General features: G+C 41.4%; 1 protein-coding gene across 4 annotated transcripts in view; it reads left to right on the top strand.

The window, feature by feature from the left end:
* Positions 1–20,817, top strand: part of TRAF3IP2 (TRAF3 interacting protein 2) — a 112,272-nt gene extending 91,455 nt beyond the window's left edge. For 3 of the 4 annotated variants that reach the window (XM_072637641.1, XM_072637640.1, XM_072637638.1), the window contains 5 exons: positions 3,596–3,684; positions 7,882–7,950; positions 9,749–9,865; positions 13,915–13,989; positions 20,203–20,817. In XM_072637641.1, coding sequence (XP_072493742.1) covers positions 3,596–3,684; positions 7,882–7,950; positions 9,749–9,865; positions 13,915–13,989; positions 20,203–20,349 — 497 coding nt within the window. In that variant the 3' untranslated portion in view covers positions 20,350–20,817. The remainder of the gene's footprint in view (positions 1–3,595; positions 3,685–7,881; positions 7,951–9,748; positions 9,866–13,914; positions 13,990–20,202) is intronic. The other variant, XM_072637642.1, reaches the window with a different exon arrangement.
* The last annotated feature ends 328 nt before the right edge of the window (positions 20,818–21,145 follow it).

The raw sequence follows: 21,145 nt of genomic DNA, 5'->3' as shown, positions 1-21,145 counted from the left end.
TTTCTATTACTGTTATTTATCAACTTTCAGATTATTTTTTTAGCATTGTCAATGGCATTAGCATTTGGTTCCCTGTCTTTCTTTCTATACTATTTATTCCCTGCCATCATCATCATCTTTGGTAATATCAATGTTTATTTTGATATCATTTCTAATATACTGACTTTCCATCATTCTTGCCCTGCTAATTTCTTAACACCCACCATCTGATTTCTTCAATGATGTTCCTGTCATGATGAAAGTGATCAAAGAAAGTTACAAAATCATGATGGTTTTGCCAGCTATAAATTTAGTGTATAACCTTACCTGGACCCTCTCTGTTATTCAGTGCTTGTTTGTGTTCCACTCTCATTGATTCCTTAAATCATTGATCATAGCAATTACTTTATTAACTCTTCATATCCCCAACTTCCTACACCCGTAGCATATGACTCATATGTCTCTTATGAGAAGTTATCCAGTGTGAGTGAGTTCCTTCAATTCCTCTCCATCATACCTCAAAATTCATCAGTATCTTAATGCATTCTCTACTCCTTCCCTTCTGTCTTAAGGGACAATATGTTCCTGACTCTGTTTATTCCTGTACTTCTTGAAATTTCTTCTCACACTCTCCAGGACATTACAACATCAATTATCCACTTTCTCCCATGAGTCCTCAAGCTCCCTTTCCCACTAGCTCCTTCCTTTATGCTTAAACAAACGTTCAGTTTTCCCCAATCCTAAATAAACCATTTGTTGATCCCTTTGTTCCACCCAGTTACCAACCCATCTCTCTTTCCTTTTACTGTGCTAAACTTCTTGAAAACGTAACCCACACTTCCATTTCTTCCCAACCCACTAATTTCTCAATCCCTTAACGTCAGCTTCTACTGTTTTCCTAAAGGTCAACAATAGTTTCCTTAATTACCAGATCCAATGTTTTGTTTTTTGTTTGGTTTTTTTTTTAGTTGACCTTTCTTGAACTTTTGGCAGTATTTGACACCATTGATTACCCACACCTTTTGGGTGTACTTTCCTCTTTTGGTTTCTGAGAACCATATGCTGCTGGTTCTCCTTCTGCCTTTCTCATTTACCCTCAGATCTTTTAGTTAGTGAACACTTCCTGATGTGTGTGTTTGTTTTTCCTTCCTCATCTCTTAAAACAATAATTTGCATATATTTAAGATCTGGAAACCACTTTATAAACATCATCTCATTTGATCCTCGCAACAATTCTGTGAGGTTGGTGAAATTATCACACCTATTTTATATATGAGAAAACTGAGGCGCCCCAACGCTAAACAACTTACTCAGGATCACACTAATAGGTTACTACTGAGATAATATTTGAAACAAGGTCTTTGTGATTCCAAGTCCAGAAATCATTCCATTACTCCATCACACTGCTTCCTCAATATTCCTGTTCCCCAAAGTTCTGTCCTTAGGGCCTTTTCCCCCTACTTCACATCCCTTATACATCTCATTCATGCCTACACCTGCAGCTATAATCTCTGAATAAATGGTTCTTAAATCGACACAGAATCGACAATCAGAAATATCCTTCATTTTCCTGCCTCCATGTATTTGCTTACAGTTTCCTCCACTTGGAATGTCCTTCTCCCAACCCTCTACCCTGATCTTCATGTCTTGAAGTCCTGTCCATAATACATGCCATTGCCATCTCCTTCATGAAGCCCTCATTCCTAATTCCTCCAATTAATGAAAATTCTTCCCTCCCCAGCGCACCTTGACATATCATTTAGTTCAGATTTCTCTTGTGTCCTTGTCATATATCATTTTACGCTGTAGTTATTTATATATGCGTTGTATTCACCTAATGGATTCTGAAGTCTGTGGGGTAGAAAATACGTCTAATTTAATTTTTGTAGCATCTTCCAGTGCCCAATGTCTCAGGTACCCAATAAATAGCTGAAGTTACCCCTACTCTCCACAAATTGTCAGGAAGATCATCAGGACATCAGAGAACACTGAGCTATGAAAAGGGCTCAGTGGGTGTCCTCTGTCCTTCTGTCCTCATATATTTCCCTAGGGTACTTCACTTAGGGATTCCCAGCTCTGTTGTTACACTCAGGGACACAGAGAGTTGCTTGGGCACAGTACCAAGTATGACTGTAAGCAGACAAAGATGGCTGCATCATGAGGGTAAGGCAGACTCTGGGTACTGTTTTAAAGTCATAATATGACTTTCGAGCCCCCACCCCACCCCCACCTACCAAGCTTAGAGCATTAAAGAGCATTGGGTGCAGAGTATGAGGACCTGGGTTTGAATTCTGACTCTGTTACTTATTCTTTGTGGGACACTGGACAGGTTACCCAGGTTATTCTGTGGGCCTCAGATTTTTCATCTGTAAAATACTAGAAAAGACTAAATGAGCATAAGGAAGTCTGTTCCAGTTTCAATTCTTCTGATTTCATGCCTTATCCTCCTTTGGCCATATAAGCAACAGCTTCTAGGCCCCTAATGGTCCAGCATTTCCATTACAAAATTCCCTAATTTTAGTGTTAGAAGGAATTTCTACTATAAAGTTTTCAACAAATGCTTGTCCAATTTCTTCTTAAAGACCTCCAATATGGGGGAATCCATCACCTCTGAAGGAAGTACATACTACTTTTAGACAGTTTTATTGTAACGGATGCAAAGAGAAGTGAGCAGAACCAGGAGGACATTGTACACAATAGTAGCAACCTTGTATGATGATCAACTATGAATGATTTAGCTCTTCCTAGTAATATAGTAATGCAAGACAATTCCAAAGGATTCATGAAAAAAATATTATCCACATTCAGAGACAGAAGTAAGAGTCTGAATGCAGATCAAAGCATACCACTTTCGCTTTATTTTGTGTGTATGTGTTTTTTTTCCCTTTGGTCTGTTTCTTCTTTTATAACATGACTAATATGGAAATGTTTTACAAGGCTGTACATACATAACCTATATCAAATTGTTTACTCTCTTAGAGGGGGGGAGGGAGGGAGAAAATTTGAAACTCAAAAATTTTAATTGAATGTTGAAATTTGTTTTTACATGTAATTTTTAAAAATGCCATAAAAAATTTTTTTTAAAAAGAATTTTTTTTTCTGGAACCACACTTAAATTTGTCCCATGCAACTTACTCCTGATTTTGCCCTATGAGACCAAATACTACTAATGTAATCACTCTTTCAAATAATAGCCTTTCAAATATTTGAAGACATGTCCCCCCAGAGTCTTCTCTTTTCCAAGCTAAATATTAGCAGGTGGTTCAACAGATGTTCACATGGCAAGGATCAGAGGCTTTACTCTCCTTTGGTCAGTAAGTGACACCTCTATCAGTCACCTGCCTCTTGAATTCACCTTTTCCAAGTCCTCTTCCCCTAATTGACTGAACTAATGTACACAGATAACTTGAGCCATCTTAGACTGGAGAAGGAAGAGGACGGAGAGTACCCCAGGTCAATCTAGCTGCCCCCACTCAGCGCTAGGCATAATCCTATCAATGGGCTGGATAGGTTTCCCTTTATTGAAGAACAATTAACACTGTATACAATGTAGTCCTGTTTCTTTGAATTGAGTGCCTTGACTAGTTTCTAATTTATGTGAAAAAATCTCTCTTAGGAAAAGTCTTCATAACCTATTCCGTGGACACAGCTGTGGAAGTCGTGAAATTTGTGAACTTTTTGTTGGTAAATGGATTTCAAACTGCTGTAAGTATTTTGTCCAAAGAGAAGATGGAACAGCAAAGGAGATAAGATAATGAATCAAAAAGAGGAGAGAGATAAATAAGGCAGCTAGCTGTTGACATTTTATACTGTCTTATTTATGTTTCATTTGAATACAAACTTAATGGTTGTGGGTTTAGGCAAATTTGAAATTATTCAAGTTCTCTTGCAATGTTTCCTGTGTGCTTTCTTAAAACTGCTTTAATATCACTGAAAACATGAATGAGTCTCCTCCAAAACCCAACAGGAATAGAAAATTTCTGGTGCACATTTTATCAAGAAGAAGCCTGGTAGATTAGACAGAGAGCTGGACTTAGAATCATCAAGGCCTGAGTTCAAATCCTACCTCTGACACTAGCTGTATAATCATATAATCAAGTCACTTAATCTCCATGAGCTTCAGTTTTCTCATCTGTAAAATGGGGATAATAATGCTTGTAATCCCCATCTCAAAAGGCTGCAGTGAGAGGAAGTATGTAAAACCCTGTGTTAACCTTCCAGTTGTGAGCTGCTCTCTTCTACCTGCTAACTCTGACAGATGTGGTTATACTGCTTGTGATGGGGGTATACCAATGAGCTTCCCCTTCCATTTCATAAGCCTTGCTCGGCACTGAGAGGTCATATGATACAGCAGAGAGAAAGCCAATCTCAAGTTTTGCTTTTGTAAATGCTGGCTTTGTGATCAACAAATTATTTGATGTCTCAGGCCCCCAGGCAATTATCTAAGACTGTAAATTTCATAAAAGAAGCTGTTTGGTGGGAGGAATTCCAATGAAATCACAGGTTCAGTTCCATTCCCACTACTACATACCAAATAACAATACCTTTGGACTACTCCCTTCCAGTTAATGATGCTACAGAAATGATGTTGTATTAGATGTAAGAAATGGTGTCATATTAAATGTTAGAAATGATGCTATATTAAAAACAGTGTCCTCAAAGGGAAAATTGCTTTAACTCAGCCTGGCAGATAGATTTACTTATTCATGGATCCTAGGTGGCCAAGCCTCAAGTGAAAACGGGGAGATATGGTTAGAGGCAGTGGGGGTAGGGGAAAGGCAGGGTACCTTTGTTCCATTTAATTTTAGGCCACATTAAGTAGCACCACAATAGTCCAGGTTATGGATAGGGAATAATTGGCCAATTCCATCCAGTGCTCTGACTCTTTCTTCACTAGACCAAGCAATCTGGAAACAAAAATTTTAACTCTAGCCTTGCTGCTAACATTGTGTGATCTTGGCCCAGGTCAGGGAGCTCAGAAATGAAATCACACCAAAAAAAGCTATTGTGAGACACTGCAGATTTTTTGCGGGAAGAGAGGCCTCTCTTTTCCTTCCTATGAAGTCCTCTGTGTACTCAGTGGGAAGGCAATAAATATTAATTGCTAATAATTACATTCTGCAAGATGGTGCAAAATTGAAAGAATGCATAAAAAATAGGAAATTTGGAGGATGAGAAGGGAGGGTAAAGAGGGGATGCTTGTCACTTAAATTTTCTTTTTCAAAATTACTTAGCATCACTTAACAGAGGTATCTTTTTTAAATTCATCATTTTCTTCTACTAAAATCTGACTGGTCTAGGAATCTAGTTTTAAAAAATGCATTAGTGCACATGTAATAAAATCACAATGCCCTTGTTACTGAGTAACTACTGTATCACTCTCTTGTTGCTGAAATAAAGAAAAGTCTTGGTCTAGTGTACATTGAGGTCAAATTCCAGAGCCTCAGGCAAAAAGGTACGAAAGGTAGTGTCCAACTCCTTCTACCACTTTCCCCATACTCTTGGTTAATTGTAAAATAAACAGATCACCTTTGGAGCTCGGCTATGTCTTTTTGTGGCCTCCTTGCCAATCTGGTACTGCCTGAGCTATTTATACATATATTGGCCTCCCATTGTGAAGTCCTTAGCACAGGCTCATAGACTGAGTCCACGTACCACCAGCGGTCCCATTGTAACCTAGTAAAGATGGCACTCTCAAACCCTGAGAGGGTTACTGACTGTGCCTCCTTTATTTACAATCACTGAGTGATTTACATTTGGGGTTAACAATGCCGTTAGAATCACATTGCTCTAAGGACTTCAGAGGCTTATCATTTGCCCAGTCCTCAGGTTCCAAGCACATGAAAGCCATAGCTCATTCCATAATAATCACTCACCTCTCAATAGTATGCTAAGGTTGACAAAGAGCTTCCCTCAAGCAACTCTGGTGGGGGTGGCAACTATAGGAATTATTATCACCAACTTATAGATTAGCAACTGGGGCTCAGAAAGATCGAGTGAATTGCCCTAGCACAACTAATAAGTTGTTAGAAGGGTAATTCAACCCCAAGTATTTCATTACTCCAAGTCTAGCACTCTCTATCACCCTGTCCATCCCCCTAACCCCCAACCCAGACAGATGGGAGCTTTGCTGTTTAGGAGATTCAATCAACCAGCATTTATTGAGTGCCCACTATGTGTCTAACTAGGCATTATGGGGTACATGAATGTACTCTATAAAACACAATCTCTTTTCTTAAGGAGCTTATAGTCTAATTTGAAGGATAAAACATGATCACACAAAACAGTGAATAAGGAAGCTTTATAAAGAAAGGCCAAATTGCATGGCATAATTAATAAGATAAGACTGACTACATACAGGAAGTTGCCTAGTTATCGGGGCAGCTAATGACTTTAAAAAGGAATTAAGAAGCTCAATATGGACTGCAATCATCTGTAAAAATTTCATGGAGAAAGTGGGATGTGATCTGGTCCTTGAAAAAATCCAGAGAGGACATTTGGCAGGGATAGAGAGGTCTGGAGATATGAGTCAAAGCATGGAGGTGAGAGTCAGAAGGGAGAGTAATCCATGGCATCTGCCTGACTAGAGTGAAGGGTAGGTGTTGGGGAAGCAATAGGAAACAAGTTTAAATGAGCAGGGTGGGAGCAGATGATGAAGAGACTTGGAAGTCAGGTGGAGGATTTTGATTATTTGATGTCTACTGATTAGATCCAACAGGAAATAAACAGCTATCACAGGCTCTTGAGCAGAGACAGGGATGTGATAAAGGCAGCGTTTTAGGGATATTAATCTGGCAACTGTATGTAGAGTGATTTAGATAGTATATTTACAGGGAAAGAGATTTTAGTCTCTCTTGAGGAGCTGGTTCCAGTAATCACCCTGGAGTCTACCATTTCCCCTCTATAATCATACTGCCAAGTGGGGATGTTCTAGTTAATCCTCCATGGAATTGGAGAGTAGTAAGCACCTTCTACTTAATAGCTCCTAAACTGGAAGTCAAGTCATCAGAGCCATCAGACTGCACAAACAGAGTCACTCTTGGGCTAAATGATCCCAACTCTTCACCTTTCCTACTAAGAATTATTTTCATTCCAGGACTTACTTCAGTTACTATTCCTTGGAGCTCCTCCTAGTTTCATTTTTTTAAAAATGTTTAATGTTCTATTAAAATAGGGTAATAGACTGGGTTAGAAAAAGTCTTAGAGGTCATAGAGCTCAACACCTTCATTTTATAAATGAGGAAACTGAGGCTTGGGAAAGTGAAAGTGATTTGCCTAAGATAAAAGAGGTATAAGATGACAAAGGTAGCATTTGAACCTCTTATCTTCTGACTCTAAATCCAGGGGTCTTTCCATTGTCCCAATATTTAAGTGCTAACCCTCCCCACCCCCAACTCCAAGGTAAAAGTACTGTGTTTTTCTATAATCCTTTTTGAAATATCCAAGCCTAAATTGGACATGATACTCTAATTAGGCAGCTGATCGATGCAGAGTACAGAACTATTATTCCTGGCTCTGTCACATTTTACATTCCTAGGATCATGTTTGTTTGTTAAATATTACTGACCCATTAAGCTTATGGTCAACTGTGACTTTCAACTTTAAAAAAAATGTAATTAGGGATAGCTTTGGTGTGTGAGAGCCACTGTAATTGTATAAATAGAGGTAACAACTATGCTAATAATGAATGTTAAATATTCAAATGTTGAGATATGAAATATTTTAAGGAAATTTTCTTTTATTCTTTAGACATGGATTTCCCCTTTAATCACACCATCCACCCCAAAATAATTAGTAACTATCTGGGGCAGTTTTAAAATCTCTTACTATTTATATCTTCTCACACCTTGAATCTGCTGTCAACTTCATTAATATTCTCTTCCCAAAATCCTCTTCTTACAGATAGACATATTTGAGGATAGAGTACGAGGTATTGACATCATCAAATGGATGGAGCGCTACCTTCGTGATGTAAGCAAAAAGCAAAAACTACAAGGTCCACTGATTCTTTCCTGAGATTCAGTTATTCATTCGACAGACTTTCATTAAGTACCTAGTAGATGCCAGGGGATACAAAGCTGAAAACAACATAGTCCCTGCCCTCAAGGAGCTTATAATCTACTGGTGGTGCAGGGAGTGGGGAATATGACACGTACCCACCTAAATGTATACAAAGCATGTATGAAGTAAATAAATAAACTCCAGGGGTTCCTATTGCCTCCAAAATAAAATATAAAATCTTTTTTTGTGGCTTTAAAAGCCCTTCATAATCTGGCTCTTCCTAGCTCTCCATCCTTCTTATACGCCACTCCCCTCCATCTATCACATGACCCAGAGATACTGACTTCCTTGCTATCTTTCACACACAATGCTCCATCTCCTGACTGTGTCTTTTGGCAAGAAATCTTTCCCTGTTCCCCCAGCTATAAGAGTCTTCATTCTGAGATTAGTTTTCAATTACACTATATACCTGGCAACAACATAATAATTTCCATGTTGTTTCCCCTCATTAAAATATGAGTTTCTTGAGGATGCGACCATGTTGTTGGTTTTCTTGGTTTCCTTAGGGCTTAGCACAGTGCCTAGCACATAGTAGGTGCTTAACAAAGGCCTGTTGATAGATAACTAGAGGGATTAGGAAGAGCCTCACATGACAGGTGCTGCTTGAGCTAAGCCTTAAAAGAAGCTCATAATTCTAGGAGATATACAATCCTAGTTGTTTGGTTCAGAACCTCTGCCTCTTGCCTGTGTTGACTGACTCTAAAAAAAATCCACTCTTCTTGTGAGCCATGCAGGCTTGACAACGACAAAGGGGACAAAGGGAGGAAGGATGAGAAGGTAGGTGACATCCTGTGGAGGGAAGAAAGACCAGCAAATTGGAAATAATGAAGAGACCAGGCACAGATGATTGATAAAAATCAGGGCAAACTCTTTTTTAAACAATAAAGATGAGACTCCAGTGTAATGGGAGGTCAACATTTTCCTGTCCCTCCTTTTCTTCCCCCCTCCCCATTCTTCAGCATTTTGTTTAGTCTTAGGGCTTTCCTGAGCAGGCTCTCTTCGTGGGTACTCTGTCATCTCTGAAGTCCCTTAAATCATCCACAGCAGTTCTCTGCTCACTGAGCTGTGATTTGTTTTCCCCAGGCTGGCTGGCCAGGATCTGCGTGGAGGACACTGCAGTTTAATAGGAAAGAAATTGATGGTTGTGGCTGCATCCTGGTTGGTGCTGACCAGTGTTGCAGCTGCAGCCTGGTTGGTGCTGACCTAACCTTTCTGCAGGGGCCCGTGGGGGCCTGGAGCCTCCCTACAATGCAGGCCTTTTGTCTGAAGTGTGGAGGGATTTGCTTTGTGCAGGAGAACTGCTTTCTTCTGATTCTCAGGCTGCATTCAAAAGGAAAGGCAGCCATTAGCTGCAGTTGCAGTTCATCATGGATGCAAAGTCTTTTCTGCATGGAGGCTGAATCCTGTCGAATGTTTTTCTCTTACATAATGCAATCCTTCCTGAGAAAATGGAGGGCAATAAATATCTATTTGGAGACTGCCTCCTCCAGTATATATCAGGTATTTGATTGGAGAGGGGAGTGGAGAAAAGAAGTAGATGGAGAGTAGGGATTGTGATGCATTTTACTTTCCCGAGTGAATGAAACTTGCCGTCCTCCCTCAGCACATCATAGAATACTTAAGATCCTAGCTGGCCAGTATCCAACCTGCCTTTACCAAACAGACTTTACTTTATATGTCCATAAAAGTGCTTCTCTCTCATTAACAGAAGACAGTGATGATAATCATTGCAATCAGCCCCAAATACAAACAGGATGTGGAAGGAGCAGAGTCCCAGCTGGACGAAGATGAGCACGGCTTACATACTAAGTACATCCACAGGATGGTAAGTCCTGAGCAGACAAGGTTGCTGAGAGAAGCTACAATAGCTCACCTTCCCAGAGACATAAGCATTCTCTCTAACAAATTATATCTCCTTCCCTGGGGGCTCAGCATTGTGTTTGCCTGGCTGTACAAAAAGACACTTAAAGCTTGCTATGAGGGGTTGGAATAGAAGGCATCATGGGTAGAAGAAAGGACACTGGATTTGCAGTTGTAAGATGTGGGCTTATATTCTGTCTTGACCACTCCTTGACTCTGTGACCTGGGACAAATCATTTCGTCTTTCTGTGTCTCAGTTTCCCCAGCCTGTATAATGAGGAGGCTTAGAATACGTGATCTCTAAGGTCCCTTCTACCTCCAAATCGATGATGCCATGAACAAAATGTAGTATGTGTTGAACTTTCATTCAAGAGACCTGAGTTCAAGTTTAAAGTTGTGTGATGTTGGTCAAGTTACTTTTATCTCTTGGCCTCAGCTCCCTCATCTGTAACATGGGGACAATGAGATTCATACAACCTATCTCACGCGGTTCTTAGTTTGCTTTTTGTTTTTGAGAAAAATGCTATAAAGTGTGAGTTATGGTATTATGAGGTCAGATTTGCTTCTCCTGCTTTCTCTAATGACAAATGCAGAAGGCTCTGACTTTACAACTGGCCTGCAGAGAATACTTAAACTAGGACTGACTGAAGAAACTTAGGAGAAAACAGGTTTTGGCACAAAAGCTAACAACCAGAGCTGTCTACTCATGCAACGGGGTTGTTCTAGTAGGTAGTAATGTCACAACAGTGACATTCAAACAGTAAGATTAAAAAAAAAGACTGAATGTTCATCTCCTAGGGATACAGTAGAAGGGATTCAAGCAGTAGGTGGGAGGTTGAACTAGCTCCAGAGTTTCCACCCACCTGCCTAAAATCAGCACCAACTTAGTAGGTGGGTTTTCCAGCAGACAAGCAATTAGGGTACAATGAGCACTCCAACTTTATGAAAGGAGTGAAGCCCAGATTTTTACTACTAAAGGTCCTTACTACTTAAAACTGAGTCTTTATTTTCTCCTTCTATCTCTCCTGCTCCTCTCATTCCCTGCTTCCTTTTTCTCCCCAAGTCTCAGTTCTTGATCCTGAGTGGCTGCCAAGGTGGTGTGGGGAGTGAATTATAGTATATTTGAGTTAGGCCACACAAGACTGGATCACTTCTGAGGTTCTTCAAATTCTGAACCTAATGAGTGCTGGGCTAAAGCTCTCACTTTGTGTTGTATCAGGTAACATCTGCCACCAATACAAACTGCTTCATTACTCAGGAGTCATCCTATTCACCAAGAACAGGGGCAAAGAACCTGAAAGAAGAACCAGAGCAGCTAGTATCAGGGATCTCTGCCTAAGGCAAGGGGACAAGGGCAGGATTCAGAACCAGGAGGTCAGGCAAAGTGGAGATAAGAAAACAACACAATTGAGGAATGCACAGTGAAGCAGAACTGCTGCTCCAGATAGGTTGAGAACATAGGGACTGGGGCAGAATAGCTGGCATTTAACTCATGAGGTCATCATTGGCTCATCCTCTTTCTTGAAAGAGAGCCTATACGTTGTCAGGGCTGAGAATCATAGAATTAATAGTTGGGAGGGCTTTTGGAGACTTCATCTCTCTGGGCCTCAGTTTCCTTAGGTATAAAATGAAAGATGATCTCTACTCACTGGGTGATCTATAATTCTAATTTTCAGTGAAATAATGTAGTCCAACCTCATCATTTTGTAGTTAAGGGAACAGAGATCCAGAGAGGTTTAAATGAACTTGCCCATCCAAGCTGGGAAACAGTAGATCTGAGATTGGAATCCAGGTCCTCTAATTCCAAATCCAGAGCTCTTTCCACTATACGTGGGGCAAAGTCTGGAGGAAAGGTAGGGAAGAATTATTTTAGGACTTGGTCTTGGAAGCAGAAGACAGAATCAAAGAACAAAATGGGGGGGAGGGGTTTGAGGAAAAACTTATAAGACATTGCCTCCAGTTTCAGGACCACAATAGTTTTTTCATGTTGAAGCCCCAAACTGGTGCCAGTCCATAGAGTAAACTAACTCCCAATCATGACCTGACTCAGGGTTTTTACACTCCTTGGCCATTAGTTGACAGAATGAAGCCTCTGGGGAATGGAAGTATACTCCTAGAGCCCCAAGTATGTTCTCTCCATTTCTAAGCACACAGCTCATGCCAACAGCTGGTATGTGGGCAGTGCTTTAGTCCAGTGCCAGTTTCTGGGAGACACACATTCAGAAGTGTTCCTACTCCAGCTCCCCAGAGCTCAGCTGAACCAGGCAAGTATACATAGGACAACCACATAATTATGGATTGACTAATCTAGGCATGATCTAAATGTGTGAAAATTAAGTTAATTGGAGAATGGTATTAGGACCCTTCCACCACACCTAAGAGCTGATAGGAAGATCAGGTAGAGGGCAGATTCTACTAAATAAGCTGACACCTTGGGACCTATCCAGCACATAAGCAATTCCAAGGGGATAAGCATTGTAACTTCACGGTGTGGGTAAAGAAGTCCCCATGGACAAGTGTAGAAAGCACAGCAAAATTGACTCATGCTGACCAGAAAGGTCTATTTCAGGGTGAAGATAACTGTATACAATTATACTGTGGTTGGTAGTTAGCTTCTGATAGCCTGGTAGTCCAGGCACATTTTGTAGTCAACAATTACTGAGCACCTTAAACCTGACACCCTTCATGTGTCCAGCACCATGCTCTGCTTATAGGTCTGCACTGCTGTTAATGCTTACATATGTTTGTACTGCTCTTTACAGATTACAAAACATTTTCTACACAACAACCCTGAGAGGTGGTGCAACTATATTCTATTTCACAAATGGGAAAAGTGAAACTTTAGAAAGGTTAAAAGTTTCACAGCTATTATATGGCAGAGTTTACACCTGAACCCAGCTCTTTTGACCACGAATCAATGGTGTAGTAGAAAGTGTATTGGTTCTGGAGTACTTTGATACTTACATATAAACTTGGGTAAATCCCTTAATCTCCCTGGGCCTCAGTTTCCTCACCTGTAAAATGAGAGGACTAAATTAAAGGTCCCTTGAGGTCCCTTTTTATAGCTCTAAAAATATCATCATTTCATAGTGTGACTCCAAGTCCAGTGTTCTTTCTCCTCTATGCTGAAGTCTGTACTTCATTTAGGTCATCTGACTTTTGGGTTGAGTGATTGTGAGAAAATGATATTTGTAAAAGAAAAAAATAATTCCAGGGGGAAGAGAAGGAAATAGTTTGGTGGCTGTTGCCGTTCAGCTGTTTTCAGTCATGTTCAATTCTTCATGACCCCGTTTGGGGTTTTTCTTGGCAAAGACACTGGAGTGGTTTGCCATTTTCTTTCCCAGCTCATTTTACAGATGAGGAAACTCAGGCAGACAGGTTTAAGTGACTTGCCCAGGGTCACCTATCTAGTAAGTGTCTAAGGTTATATTTGAACTCAGATCTTCCTGATCCCAGGCCCTGTGATCTGACTACTGTGCCACCTAGCTGTCCTATAAAATAGTTTGGACCTGTGATTTTATTGCTTTGAGGAACTCTTGATAAGGAAACTCCTTCCACTGATACATATAGGCAACTTGTCTGTACTTTATAGCCCTAAGAGATTTGCCTGAATTACCAAGAAGTTAAAGGACTTGCCCAGGGTCTTATACCTGGTATATTTGTAAAAGGGCAGGACTTGAACCTAGGTCTTCTGACTTCAAGTCCAGTTCTTATTCCACTATATACTTCTTGGAAACTCAGTGTTTATATAATCTTGAAACATTTTTAGGGCATCTTCTGATTTTTTAAAAGAAAGTTGTTTTGAAAATCATATTTTTAAAAATTGGAACTGATGTTTCACTCTACTGCTCAGCATGGCACCATGCAGAGGAAAAGAGTTAAAATTATTAGCTCTTGGTGTTCCAATAAGGAAATTAAAATCATAATACTGCCTGTGTCTGTGTGTGCAGGTAGCATTAATTAACCTCTCAAACTAATTCCTGCAATTAAACCCACAAATCTTTCTGGTTCCAGATGCAGATTGAGTTCATAAAACAAGGAAGCATGAATTTTCGGTTCATCCCTGTGCTCTTCCCCAATGCTAAAAAGGTAAAAACCAAAAAGTTTATAATTAATACAGTTTGAGTCATCTGGCTCTATCATAGGGGAGCTGAAGAAGAAAGACCTGCCAACTTATTATCAGTGCTTACAAAAAGTGAGGTTAGCCAAAAGATCAAGAGGTTTGGACACTCACTTCAGTGGCCTGGATTGGTTGAGTTTTAGGGCTTTATCCAGTAGAACCATCACTGTCTTCCTTACCCCCCAAAACCTTCTTCCACATTAGGAAGTGGCTTGTGTTTTAACCAATGACAGTAAACACAGAAGCATGAATTTTATCTGATACTCATCTTTACACAAAAAAGGCCAACTATTTGGATGTGCCTGTTTTTGCTGGCTGTTCAACAGATGTGTTTTGTTACATTTCAGCTAAAAACCCATCTAGTACAACACTCATTAGCTGGAAGGATAAGTGAATTCCACTGGGGTCTCTCCTTAAATTGAGTTCTGCCACAGTTCATGTGAGGACTTTTTGCTTTAGGAGATATTACCAGCTGAGGATGGAGAGACTTCATGAACTGGGGGAGGGTGAATTTATTAAGAATATTAAGAATAATGTGACAGGCCCTGAAGATAGTAAGACAAAAATGAAAATGGTCTCCGTTTTCAAGGAGCTTACATTCTACTGTGGATGGAGGGGAAAAGATAATGCGTATGTAGGTAAGAAAAAGAAAAATATATGCAGTCATGGAGAGGGAGAGTGCTAAGGAGTCTCTTGGAGGAGGTGGTGCTTGAATTGGGTTTTGAAGGATGCCAATGATTCCAATCAGTGAGAGGGAGGCCACTCTGGACCTGGGGCACAGTGTATACAAAGGCATGAAGGCAGGGGGCAATATGCTGCGACTGGGAAATAGCAAGTAAGCTGTTTGTTCTATGTTCTATGGCTGGAACATAAGAGTGTATGAGGAAGAGTAATGTGAAATGAGTCTAGCAAACTAGGTTAGAGACAGACTGTGAAGTCTTTAAATGCCAAACAGTTTGTATTTTGTCCAAGAGCAATGGGAACCCACTGAAGTTTCTTGAGTGGGGAAATGACAAGATCTGTGCTTTAGAAATATCACTGTCTTTTTTTTTTTTTATTTAACTTTTAACATTTATTTTCACACAATTTTGGGTTACAAATTTTCTCCCCTTTTATCCCCTCCCCCCCCCCCAGACCCAAGCTTTCTAATTGCCCCTGTGACCTATCTGCTCTCTCCTCTATCCTCCCTCCCTGCCCTTGTCTCCGTCTTCTCTTTTGTCCTGTAGGGCCAGATAGCTTTCCATACCCCTTAACCTGTATTTCTTGTTACCCAGTGGTAAGAACATTACATTTGGTCCTAACACTTTGAGTTCCAACTTTTTAGCTCCCTCCCTCTCCACCCCTTCCCCTTGGAAGACAGGCAGTTCGATATAGGCCATATCTGTTTAGTTTTGCAAGTGATTTCCATACTAGTTGTGTTGTATAGGACTAACTATATTTCCCTCCATCCTATCCTGTCCCCCATTACTTCTATTTTCTTATGGTCCTTTCCCTCCCCATGAGTGTCGACCTCAGATTGCATTCTCCTCCCCATGCCCTCCCCTCTATCCTCCCCCCCACCCTGCTTGTGCCCCTGTCCCCCACTCTCCTGTATTATGAGATAAGTTTTCCTATCAAAATGAGTGTGCATTATATTCTTTCCTTTAATGGAATGTGATGAGAGTAGACCTCATGTTTTTCTCTTGCCTCCCCTCTTTATCCCACCACTAGTAAGTCTTTTGCTTCCCTCTTTTATGAGAAATAATTTGCCCCATATAACTTCTCCCTTTCTCCTCCCAATATTTCTCTTTCACTGCTTGATTTCATTTTTTTTTTTAAGATATGATCCCATCCTCTTCAATTCACTCTGTGCACTCTGTCTCTATGTATGTGTGTGTGTGTGCATGTGTGTGTGTGTGTACTCCCACCCAGTACCCAGATACTGAAATGTTTCAAGAGTTACAAATATTGTCTTTCCATGTAGGAATGTAAACAGTTCAACTTTAGTAAAAAGTCCCTTATGACTTCTCTTTGCTGTTCACCTTTTCATGGTTCTCTTCATTCTTGTGTTAGAAAGTCAAATTTTCTTTCCAGCTCTGGTCTTTTCATCAGGAAAATTTAAAAGTCCTCTATTTCATTGAAAGACCATTTTTTCTCCTGAAGTATTATACTCAGTTTTGCTGGGTAGGTGATTCTTGGCTTCAGTCCTAGTTCCTTTGACTTCTGGAATATCCTATTCCATTCCCTTCTATCTCTCAATGTAGAGGGTGCCAGATCTTGTACTATCCTGATTGTATTTCCACAATACTTGAATTGTTTCTTTCTAGCTGCTTGTAATATTTTCTCTTTCACCTGGGAATTCTGGAATTTGGCCATAATGCTCCTAGGAGTTTCTCTTTTTGGATCTCTTTCATGCGGTGTTCTGCGGATTCCTTGAATATTTATTTTGCCTTCTGGTTCTAGAATCTCAGGGCAGTTTTCCTTGATAATTTCATGGAAGATGATGTCTAGGCTCTTCTTTTGATCATGGTTTTCAGGTGGTCCCAGAATTTTTACATTGTCTCTCCTGATTCTATTTTCCAGGTCAGTTGTTTTTCCAATAAGATATTTCACATTATCTTCCATTTTTCGAATCTGCGCGGTATGTTCTGAGATATCTATCTTTCTCATAAAGTCCTTAGCGTCCATCTGTACCATTCCAATTTTGAAAGATCTATTTTCTTCAGTGAGCTTTTGAATCTCCTTTTCCATTTGGTTGATTCTGCTTTTGAAAGCATTCTTCTCCTCACTGGCCCCTTGCACCTCCCTTGCCAACTGAGTTAGGCTAGTTCTCAAGGTGCCAATTTCTTCAAGATTTTTTTGGTTCTCCTTTAGCAGGGAGCTGATCTGCTTTTCATGCTTCTCCCTCATCCCTCTCATTTCCCTTCCCAGTCTTTCCTCCACCTCTCTAACTTGATTTTCAAAATTCCTCTTGAGCTCTTCCATGGCCCAAGCCCATTGGGTGGGCTGGGACACAGAATCCTCGATTTCTGTGTCTTTGCCTGATGGCAAGCATTGTTCCTCCCCATCAGAAAGGAAGGGAGGAAGTGTCTTTTCTCCGAGAAAATACCCTTCAATAGTTTTACTTCTTTTCCCTTTTCTTGGCATTCTTGTCAACCAGTGACTTGACCTCTGAATGTTCTCCTCACACCCACCTCGCCTCCTGGTCCTCCCAGCCAGCGTTTGGGGACTGAGATTCAAATGCTGCTTCCCGCCTTAGGGTTATTGGCGGGGGCAGGGCTGCTATTCAGTGTGAGAATTAAGATCAGGTGTTCAGGGGCAGGGCTGCCTCCCTGGCTCAGTTCCCTCCGGGGGTTTATGCATAAACCTTCCACAATGGATCCAGGCTTCCGCCTGATTGGGGAGCCCCTGTCTGTAGCCGCCTCTCAGCTTCTATCTCCTGGGGGGGCCCGAGCCACGGGGGCACCCCATTCCCCTCTCAACCAGCCAAAGGGACTCTCTCACCTACCCCCGTCAGTCCCCTGTTGGTGGGGGGGCTTGTAACGTCGCTGGACATCGCGTCTCTGGAGCTTTCTCGGATCTGTACCTCTCGGAGCCGGCAGCCGCCGCAGGTCTGGGCTGGGCACCGCGTCTGCAGCACGACAGACCTTTTGCGAGAGGTTTGCAGGTCCCTCTGTGGGTGGGGGGACCCACGTGGCCACTGGAGATCCCGTCCCCGTAGCCCTCTCGGATCTTTTCCTCGCAGTGTTGCTGCCGCGGTAGGGCTGCTCTCTGCTCCCCGTCCTGGCGCCCAGTCCACGGCGCGAAGCACCCCCCGCGAGAGGTTTGCAGGTCTCTCCAGAACAGAAATCTCCCTCGCTCCAATATTCCGTGGTCTCTGGGTGCAGAATTCGCCCTGGGTTAGTCCCCTCTGCCGTTCTGTGATTTGTGGGTTCGGAGCTATGTGTATGTGCGTCTTTCTACTTCGCCATCTTGGCTCCGCCCCCCACTAGAAATATCACTTTGTATAAAAAAAATGAACATTGAAAACTATCTTTACATATAATTTCAAAAAATAAAATACTTTTTAAAAATGGATAAGAGAAAGCAAGGAAGAAATATTACGTTGGCAAAGGATGCCTTCTGAGCTTCTCATGTAACTAACATGGGGTAGGGTCAGGGTCCACCTCAGACCAAAAAAGACTGGGAAGATCTTCCATACAATGGCAGCTTTTGATCTGCTCTAGGGAAGGTACCCATGACTGTCGAATGGAATCTCTGGACTTACTCTGGAGAAGATAGGAACATCTTTTTATTGTTGTTGTTCAGTCACTTATCAGTCATGTCTGACTCTCTGGGATTCCATTTGGGGTTTTCTTGGCAAAGATACTGGAGTGGTTTGTCATTTCCTTCTCCAGTTCATTTAACAGATGAGGAACTGGGGTAAACAGGGCTAAATGTTTTGCTTAGGGTCACAAAACTAGTAGTAAGTGTCTGAAGCCACATTTCAACTCAGGAAGAAAAGTCTTCTGACTCTAGGCCAGGCACTCTATCCATTGTGCCACCTAGCTGGCCATATTCTTTCTAGAAGTGTGGTCCAATGGCATCTTCTATGGCATTGTCTGCAATTGAGCTTACTTGCTCAAAACAGTTTACTTGCTATTTCCCAATCACAGCATATTGCCCCCTGCCTTCATGCCTTTGTACCCACTGTGCCCCAGGAAGGAGACGGGTTTGTTCTAGACCTATGTAACATAGAACCCCAGGAGCAGTCTAACACCCAAAAGGCCTATTCAGACTCAGAGCAGATCAAAAAGTCTAGGTCAACCATAAACTAGTTCCAAGTCACCTTTAGCCTGGTATTCACCTACCCAAGAATTAGGGTCAGAATTCCTAACCTAGAGTTAGCCAAGCTATACAGTCATCCTTAAAGGATTGTAGATCTGTGAATCAATGATCAAGCTAGCATGTTGTATGTATGTGTTTGTGTTTATGAAAAGAAAGTATGAGGAAAGTCAGGGTAAAGTAAGTAGAAAGATGGGGATCTAGCAGTTACTAGTAATGAACAGAAAGTAGAAGAGATTGACAGTACTGTATTGGTAAAATCACTAAGGATGTGAGAGCCCCAGTATTACACATGGTATCTCCATACCTTTGCACAGGCCTTTCCTTATGCCTGTAATACACTCCTTCACTTCCTCCGCCTCTAGATGGAAGCCCTAGCTTTGCCCAGGTACCATCTATTACTGGAAAATTTTCCTTTTTACCCCCAGTTGCTAGTCCTCTCCCTTGAGATTACCTTGTATTTACTTATCTAAGCATGTTTATGCTCACAGTAAAATAGAAATTCCTTGAAGGCAGGAATTGTTTCATTTTGATCTCTGTATCCTCAGCACCTAGCATTCAATATGTTTATGCTTAGTTTGTGAATTGAATTGAAAATGAAATGGGAGATCCACAGAACTCAAATACTTAAATGAATGTGTAATAAAAACAGTAATAATGGGAAGGCACTAAAGCATGTCGGAACTTTGAGGACCTATACTGTGGGTCAGCCATCAGCACTTTGAGGCAAAGGCTTAGTTAACTTATTGTAAGGTGGCTTCACCTTCCAGGCAGTCCCAAGGAAAGAACCCAAAGGATAGCATTAGAATAAGGATAGAAAGAAGACCAGCCTGTTTTGACTTTACATTTTTGCTACTAGATGAGGAATAACTAGTATATTGTATAACAGAGCAGAGAGCTTTGTTTATTATTCATCCATCCAGTTCTGTGACCATAAGCACAGATGGGACCTGTTAGAGTGAAAGGATAATAAGTCAGAGGAAGCTTACAGTCCCAGCAAACTTTCCTTCCCCCTGTCCTGTCTAGCCATGGGGAAAAACCACATCACTCAGAGCAAACTTGGCACCATCTCTTTCATGTGAAGATGATGAAAAGTGCATTACAACCTAAAGGGAAGGTTGCTTCTTCCTGGTGGAAAATTCCCAGTCCATGTGGTTTCCATGATTTAGATATGATGAGCTACAGGTGTAAGTTCCCCTACCTCTCCTGCCACTTGTAAAAAAGGAAACAAAAATGCCACCAAGATTAGTGGAAGAGTCAAATAAAACTCTTGAGGCTTGAGGGCAATGGTCCTAGGAAGTTAGCATGAGGAGTGTGTAGTGGTAGTGGTGGAGGTACCCAGGGGCTTTTTCTAACAACCTGCCTTCTCCTTCCGACAGGAGCATGTGCCCACGTGGCTGCAGAACACCCACGTTTACAGCTGGCCCCGGAATAAGAAGAACATCCTGCTTCGGCTCCTGAGGGAGGAGGAGTACGTCCCTCCTCCAAGAGGGCCTCTGCCCACTCTGCAGGTGGTGCCCCTTTGAAGGTGCCCAAGAGCCTGGGGGCAAAAGGTGCTGCTGCCTTCCTTTAGACTGCATACCAGGGCACTCCTGGGACCTGAGTGATGGGAGCAAGCTCATGCTGATAGCTTTTTCTCACTTACTCCCTAGGCAAGGCTACGGGTAACTTCTCTCAAGCGCTTGTCCCCACTCAGCATCTAAATGGACTTTAACACTGACGCTGAGACAGAAGGAGCATATGCCACCCTGAGTTCTTCAACCTACTGCCCAGTGGGATGTACAGATTTTTTTCCTCTCTTAAAAATCACCTAGGGTATTTCCCTTAGCACCTTCACAAAAAGATAATGTAAATGATATTGCAGGAACTATAGACTTTGACAAACATTCCCTATTTGCTTAAGGACTCTTTTTTCCTGTTTAGCCAGACGTATTTTTCTATCCTTAAAACCAAAGGATTTCATGTACAACACAATAAAATGTTTACTTTTGTAAGGCTGGGGCTCATTTATATCTAGAGAGATAAGGGGGGGGGGGCACCTATTCAATGGTGAGACAGGCAGTTGCCTCCTGGCCTGAGGCACAAAATAAATTAGATATTCTATCAGATAAAACAGAACAGATTCTCCTGAATGAAAGGATCACAGCAAACAGCTTCTTTTAACATCCTCATTGGCACTTTTACTCTAGCAGTTCAAATTTTAACAATCCCATGTGGTCCTCAGTACAACTGTGACTGTATAGAATTACTCTATATTTTAGGATCTGTATGGGTAGAAGTGGGCAGGTAAGTGGCACAGCGGATAGAGCACTGTGGTTGGAA

This window comes from Notamacropus eugenii, chromosome 2 (genome assembly GCF_028372415.1).
Source record: "Notamacropus eugenii isolate mMacEug1 chromosome 2, mMacEug1.pri_v2, whole genome shotgun sequence".
Classification (NCBI taxonomy): domain Eukaryota; kingdom Metazoa; phylum Chordata; class Mammalia; order Diprotodontia; family Macropodidae; genus Notamacropus; species Notamacropus eugenii.
The sequence above is the reverse complement of the archived record's forward strand: the minus strand, read 5'-3'. Positions and strand labels throughout refer to the sequence as shown.